The sequence below is a fragment of the Mytilus californianus genome, unplaced genomic scaffold (genome assembly GCF_021869535.1).
Source record: "Mytilus californianus isolate M0D057914Y unplaced genomic scaffold, xbMytCali1.0.p SCAF_12, whole genome shotgun sequence".
NCBI lineage: Eukaryota > Metazoa > Mollusca > Bivalvia > Mytilida > Mytilidae > Mytilus > Mytilus californianus.
The window spans coordinates 43,494,458-43,502,581 of record NW_026262604.1 but is presented as its reverse complement, the minus strand read 5'-3'; the positions used below and the strand labels follow the sequence as shown (position 1 = coordinate 43,502,581).

At 33.1% G+C, this 8,124-nt stretch overlaps 2 protein-coding genes across 2 annotated transcripts; both read left to right on the top strand.

Moving 5' to 3' along the window:
* Window positions 1-779: 779 nt before the first annotated feature.
* LOC127721857 (ankyrin-3-like) lies at window positions 780-5,362 on the top strand. Its single transcript, XM_052228666.1, has 2 exons — window positions 780-1,050; window positions 3,030-5,362. Exons 1-2 carry the CDS (start codon window positions 783-785, stop codon window positions 5,354-5,356), a joined length of 2,595 nt encoding a protein of 864 aa, XP_052084626.1. The 5' UTR covers window positions 780-782; the 3' UTR covers window positions 5,357-5,362.
* LOC127721861 (ankyrin repeat domain-containing protein 50-like) lies at window positions 5,362-6,630 on the top strand. The gene has a single exon (XM_052228670.1). The coding sequence runs from the start codon at window positions 5,396-5,398 to the stop codon at window positions 6,083-6,085; it is 690 nt and encodes a 229-aa protein (XP_052084630.1). The 5' UTR covers window positions 5,362-5,395; the 3' UTR covers window positions 6,086-6,630.
* The last annotated feature ends 1,494 nt before the right edge of the window (window positions 6,631-8,124 follow it).

Sequence of the window (8,124 nt, the reverse complement as noted above, 5' to 3'; positions counted from 1 at the left end):
CTTTAAAGGGAACCAATAATTACAAGTCAATGATACTTGTTAGGCATTTGTATTGGCATTGAGATGTCTCCATTCCTTGAAAATTATTTGGCTCTGTCTCTTCAGTTATAATTTGCTGACTTTGACCTTTTGCATAATTCTTTAAATTTTACATGTTTTATTTGAACTTTTGAATAGTTCTATAAATTATATTTGCAACTTTTAATTAACATTTTATTTTCATTGGGGTTTATTAACCGGCGAATCAACAGTTGACATGACGTTGCCAAGGATTCAGCCGCCATATTGACTGGCTGGAATCCATAAATGTTCAATTATCACTAATACAATAAAATCGAAAATGAAACAAAACCTAAAAAGCTTCATTTAATGAGATTGTTTTTCCAAATTGAAGCGTACAAGTAACGGAACTACCTTAAGCGTAAGGTTTTTTATTATTAGTATGACGTCATGTTTTGCAATGATGTTAATGCGCCAAGTTCATTCATGAAATTTCGAGGAATTTTATCTAATTATGACTTTATATATTTTTCCAAGCGCTACTGCATTCTTTCTATTTGTGATGAATAATAACAGGAATAACAGTTTTGTAGTGTTTCAATATTTCCATTTTTAAGAACCCCAGTAATCCCATGCATGTGAACCACGCATGAAGAGGTAAGCAAAGTAGTTTCGGCAACATCGTCTATCGAATGTAAACCAAGGGGACAATTCTAACGGATTAATCCCATTTAAGTATTTGAAGATATGCAAATCATATGTGAATTAATTACTGGTAAATCATGTATCAATTACACTTGTCCTCAACCAACTTCTACTCAATTTTCCAGGCGATCGGCAGATTAGGTGGCCACCCAATGAAGCAGGAGTGTGATAAAGTGAAAACAAAGATATTGGATCAGACAAACCAAGAAATAATGTTAGACATTAAACGTTCAAATGATGAAATTAAAGAATTAAAACAATCAGTCGAAAGTTTAAAAATAGCAAATGCTGATTTTACAATGGAAGTCGAAAAGTTAAAAGATACTGTGCCTTGGAATGTCAGAGGTAAACATGTAGAAGTCAAGTTGTTGATTTAGAAAGTCAGTTAAATTCATCTATTGATCAGTTGGAATGTTGGAGGAAATCCTCTGATGTTAAGGTAATATTTTTGTTGATCGGGTTTGAATGTTAAAGCTAAACCTCTTGTGATTATGTTGAAATTTTAGACAGGTTAGTATGTTATCAGGTTAGAATGTTAGAGATAATCCTCTGGCCATCAGGTAAAAATGTTAACGGTAGTTCTCTGGTGATCAGGTTATAATGTTAGAGATAATCTCAGGTGATCAGGTTACAATGTTAACGGTAATTCTCTGATGATAAGGTTAAAATGTCAAAGATAATCCTCTCGCGATCAGATTGCAATGTGAGAGATAATCCTCTGGCGATCAGGTTACAAGTTTAAAAGTTGTTCTCTGGTAATCAGGTTAAAATGTTAAAGACAATCCTCTGGTGATCAGATTGCAATGTGAGAGATAATCCTCTGGCGATCAGGTTACAATGTTAAAAGTAGTTATCTTTTGATTAGGTTAGAATGTTAAGGATAATCCTCTAATGACCAAGTAGGAATGTTAGGGATAATCCTCTGGTGGTCGAGATAATCCTTGGTAATAAGGTTGGAATGGTGATTAAGTTTGAATGTGAGAGAAAATCACCTGGTGATCAGGTTGGAATGTTAAAGGAAATCCTCTGGTGATCAACTCCATTGCATGAATTACAATCCTTCTTCAAGTATCCGTTTCAAATCTAAAAAAAACATTAGCTGTCTTGTGATATGTACAATGTAGTATCATGATTTACAGATACCCGTGGATTATACGAGTAAAATGTAAGTTTTAAGATATTCCAGATAAGTTAATGAAATATTAATAAAATGCCACCAAGATCAACTACAACATTTCATGACAATCATTAATGCATTTACTTTGATTTTACCTTATGCATTTAATTCCAAAATATCATATATATCATGTATATCATGTATATGTATGGACCTAATAGTAATTTACCTAATAATTCCAAAGCAGATGTTTTTGTATCCTCACAGGTAGGCGTAAAAACTAATTATTTTTCTAAATACAGTTTAAGTGGTACATAGTATTTTATGGAACAGGCTTTAATTGAAAATATATTATCATTTATCATCTGTACAAAAACATTGTGTGATTGTAACGACTTACACAAAATGTCAGAAATGTGTTTTTGTCATAAGAAGTCTTGTTCTTCTTGTCTGCGATATATGTGCTTATAGAGTTAACATAAAGTAAAAAAAAAGTCGTAAATGAAAACATTGATATTTAGAAGTTATTATGAGGTATTTACTGTAAGACTTTACATCTCTGTTTGTTTGAAATTTATTCATGTTTATTGACCCATATTTAAAACTGAATCAATGTAAAGTCAATATCCCGTAATACATAATACATAATAGTATCCATAATTTAACCCTAAAAATAAATTGAATGTTTATGATAATTTGATCGTGTTACTACCGTGAATATTTAACATATCTAACACAGCAATATAAAAATGTGTTGTACATGTTAACGAAACAGAAACAGAAACCCAACAACATGAAAACACGAAAACTACACTGAAAAATAGGAATTAGTGTGGATAAAATAGGCAAAGTTCTAAAACAACACCGATAAACAAATGATGAATCTCTTGTTAATTGTATTGAAGACATATACAATTTACAAAATGAATATAAATAGATGCCGGTCATGTATCATTGAAATAACGCAAAAATTCAAAAAAATGTATATCTTTATTAAAACAACTGGTTTCATTTAATAGAAAGTCTCTGATAGACCTAATAATGTTGTGTGTCCAACCTGGTTTAACTAGCAAATTTTGTTTGTTTGTTTTTTTTTATTTTATCAAAAACCAATATCTAGCCAGGAAATTAAACCGTAAGAAATTATATGAACTAGGGAATGAATTAGATAAAGTTCGTAATGCGTATTTAACAATTTATATTTAAGCACAATTCAATCAGATCCTTATTGAGTGGAAGGAAAATGACAGGATGTTTATAACAACCAGAGCTGCCAAACATGTACTGACATGTATAAAGGAGAACAGCTGTGTGACTATTACTGCTAGTTCCGGTGTTGGTAAGACGGCCACACTCCGACATGTGGTATTACAGATGGCTGCAGAAGGGTTCGATGTACTGCTAGTGACAAACCCAGGTGACATTGTCAAGTTTTATAACCCGAACCACAAAACATTGTTTGTTATAGATGATTTATGTGGGAACTACTCTTTAAACCAGACTGATATAAAAATTTGGGAACCATTCATTGATCGAATTACAAAGATTCTTACAAAAAACCTTGCTAAGATAATTACAGCTTGTCGATTCCAAGTGTATCAGGATGACAAATTCAAATCTTTATCAATTTTCAAATCATGTGTATGTAACCTTTTATCAGATAGCATGTGCTTGACAAAAGTTGAAAAAGAGTCAATAGCTGAAATATATCTTAAAACTAAAGCTCTTGATGTTACAGATTGTTATGATTTATATGATTGCTTCCCACTTTTGTGCAAATTGTATCGAGAAAATCCTTCACTTGATATCAGAGATTTCTTTTGTAAGCCTTTTTCAGTTTATGAACAGGAGATTGACATGCTGCAGATAAAAGGATTTCCCAGTAAATACTGTGCTTTGGCTTTATGTGTGATATTTAACAACAATTTAATGGAAGAAACGTTAACAGAGGAGGTGAATGAAGAAACAAGAGCCATCATTGAGAATACATTTGAGGCATGTAAACTGGACAGAGGAACCTCAAGGCTTGTAATACAGGATGAACTGAACTCATTAATACACACATTCCTGAAAAAAGAACAAAACATATACAAAACAATTCATGATAAAATATTTGACTTCTTAGTGTACTACTTCGGAAAGAAAATAATCAACTGTTTAATAAAGAATGCACATAGTGGTTTGATCAACGAAAGATTTTTGTTACAAAAACAAGAGAATGCGGATCAGTTTATATCAATTGTACCTCCTAAGTATCATCAAAGGTTCATACAAAGAATGATTGATGACTGGTCAAAGGGTGAGGTTATCGAAGTGTTTTGTAACATGAATATGGAAATACCTCAGTTCAAACAGAGACTTCTCAGTTATTTGAATGGACTAGAAACATCTTACCAAAGACAATTAGCACACACCTGTGATGTACATTATGATGATACTGTACTGTTACAGTTATGTTTTGATGGTCATATTCCTATGATTTCTTGGTGCTTTAATCATAGTGTTGATGTTAATCAATGTAGAAATAATGAGATGACCCCATTGCATGTTGCTGTTAGTAAGTGTTCGACAAAAATAGTAAGGATGTTGTTAGACATAAGAGCCGATTATAATAAATGTGAAAGCAGTGGTTGGTCCCCTGTAATGAGGGCTTCTTTTGAGGGACATACAGAAATAGTAAGGATATTGTTAGATGTAGGAGCAAATTATAATAAATGTGAAAATGATGGCTGGTCACCTTTAATGTTTGCTTGTACACATGGACATACAGAAATAGTAAGCATGTTGTTAGACATAGGAGCAGATTATGATAAATGTGCAAATGATGGTTGGTCACCTGTAATGCTTGCTTGTAGTAATGGACATACAGAAATAGTGAAAATGTTGCTAGACATAGGAGCAGATTATAATAAATGCGGTAATGATGGTTGGTCACCTGTAATATGTGCGTGTAGTGAGGGTCATACAAAAATACTGAGGATGTTGTTAGACATAGGAGCAGATTATAATAAATGTAAACATGATGGTTGGTCCCCTGTAATGTTTTCTTGTAGTTGTGGATATACAGAAATAGTAAGGATATTGTTAGATGTAGGAGCAAATTATAATAAATGTGAAAATGATGGCTGGTCACCTTTAATGGTTGCTTGTACATATGGACATACAGAAATAGTAAGCATGTTGTTAGACATAGGAGCAGATTACGATAAATGTGAAAATGATGGTTGGTCACCTGTAATGCTTGCTTGTAGTAATGGACATACAGAAATAGTGAGAATGTTGCTAGACATAGGAGCAGATTATAATAAATGCGGTAATGATGGTTGGTCACCTGTAATATGTGCGTGTAGTGAGGGACATACAAACATAGTGAGTATGTTGTTAGACATAGGAGCAGATTATAATAAATGTAAACATGATGGTTGGTCACCTGTTATGTTTTCTTGTAGTTGTGGATATACAGAACTAGTACGGATGTTGCTAGACATAGGAGCAGATTACAATGAATGTGAAAATGATGGTTGGTCACCTTAAATGTTTGCATGTAGTGAGGGACATAAAAAAATAGTTAGGATGTTGTTAGACATTGGAGCATATTTCAATAAATGTGGAAATGATGGTTGGTCACCTGTAATACTTGCTTGTAGTGAGGGACATACAGAAATCGTAAGGATGTTGTTAGACATAGGAGCAGATTATGATAAATGTAACAATGAGGGTTGGTCACCTATAATGTGTGCTTGTAGAAAGAAACACAAAGAAATAGTAGATATGTTATTAGACATAGGAGCAGATTATGGTAAATGTGAAAATAATGGTTGGTCACCCGTAATGTTTGCTTGCAGTAACGATCATACAGAAATATTAAGGATGTTGTTAGACATAGGATCAGATTATAATAAATGCAAACATGATGGTTGGTCACCCGTTATGCTTGCTTGTAGTGAAGGACATACAAAAATAGTAAGGATGTTGTTAGACATAGGAGCAGATTATAACAAAAGTGAAAATGATGGCTGGTCACCAGTTAGGTTTGCTTGTAGTGAGGGACATACAGAAATAGTAAGAATGTTGTTAGACATAGGAGCAGACTTTAATAAATGTGAAAATGATGGTTGGTCACCTGTTATGTGTGCTTGTAGAAAGGAATATACAGAAATAGTACGGATGTTGTTAGACAAAGCAGCAGATTATAATATATGTGAAAATGATGGTTGGTCACCTGTAATGTGTGCTTGTGTTCAGGGACATACAGAAATATAAGAATGTTGTTAGACATAGGAGCAGATTATGCTAAATGTAAAAATGATGGTTGGTCACCTCTTATATGTGTGCTTGTAGTGAGGGACATACAGAAATAGTGAGGATGTTATTAGATATAGGAGCAAATTATAATATATGTGAAATAAATGGTTGGTCACCTCTAATGTTTGCTTGTAGATATGGTTTTACAGAAATAGTAAGGATGTTGTTATGCATGGGAGTAGATTACAATAAGTGTGACAAATATGGTCGGTCATCTGTAATAATTGCATCTGAAAGATATCATAGTGATATAGTTAGTGCTATAAATGAACATTCAATGAATCAAACAGGTACATAACATTATTAAAACAGGAAAACATGGTACGATTTCCAGTAAGTCAACAACAATCTACCTGAGGTCTGAAATGTGAACAACTATAAGTAACAGCGTGACATTTAACTCATTAGTAAAACCCATGTTGTATATTAAGCTATCAAAGGCCGAACAAAACAAAATATTAAATATTTAAGTTAATTACAGTTAATAAATGTATATATATTAACCAGTCAATGTCCTTTTCCTTAAATCTTCATACATAACTCTTAAGTGTGGATAACGAATAATTGCCTTTATATTGTTTTATGTTAAAGTGTTGTGAATCGGGTTGAAAATTATATCAAGTAATTAGACAGCACCGATTCAATGTTCACTTACATCTGGGTTTAATCTAAACATTATTTTGTTAAAATAAATCCTGATGTAATAAATGTGCATATATATATTTATACATATAGTATTGAAGTGTTGACTTAAAAAACATACAGGTGCATAACTGCAGTGTAGAAAGGGTGAATGTCCAGAATTGTCAATCGCAAATTATTGTTTCTCTGAGGGCTTAGTCCGACGTGAAATAAATGCTCAGGGTTGACAATATTGATTATGCGCCACTTCTAAGGGGTCACATTTGTTTAATTAGACCAAACTAGCGTTATAAGGGCCTTTCGAAACTTTGAAAATACATCCGTCAAACCGCAATAAATCAAATCTGCTGTAAACAATTCTTGTGAAATGTTAGCTTTCACTAACTTTAGGATCAATGTGTATCATCGCCACCAGAAATTGGATACCAACGAAGCGGAGAGAAAGGAGAAAAAAACTCGGTAAGAATTCCAGGACCTTTAATTTAAATCCCTTCTATCGTTTTGGAGAGATTACCGCTTATGAAACGATTTTCTGATATATAGTGCTTTTTATGCTAACAAGTAGCAAACAAAGACTAGATTTCTGTTATACTCTAAACCGGTGCCCTTTGGTACCAGAAAATGTGAGGTCGATCGCCCTCCGACTATTTCCATATGTCGTGTGTTTAATGTGCTTCGGATGAGTGTCGCTATCAATTGAGTAAAAGTTCAAATTAAAGTTTGAGTTGTTGTTCAGAGTTATTTGGTATGAAACGGCAGACAAAAATAAGAAGAAAAGTACAAAACAAATACCAATATTTCGGACATAAGGGAGTTATCCCCAAATCACTTGGTCCTGCCGTTTTTTTCCCCTTAGTTCTCAAATGGAAGCACTATTACAATAAATTCGTGAAGAATTCCACGGAACCTTGTGTCTCGCCTGAGATTACTGCTGTCATTGTAAAAGTGTAATGTTGACTGTAAAACGTCCATTTATCGGTAAAAAACAAAATTAAAAAAATAGTTTTTCTGTACATGCTTTATCTCGATATAGAAGATTAACTCCTATACAAGTTTTATAACAATTCATGGAGGTTTACAAATTTGTTATGACAAAATAGTTTAATTTGGTAATATTTAATGCAAATAAAACTTATATAAAAATAAGAAGATGTGGTACGATTGCCAATGAGACAACTCTCCACCACACACCAAATGACGTAGCAGTTAACAACTATATGTCACTGTATGGTCTCCAACAATGAGCAAAACCCATACCGCATAGTAAGCTATAACAGGTCCAGAAATGATAAATGTAAAAACAATTCAAACGAGTAACCTAACGATCTAAATGATGAAGACGCCGACGACGGAAT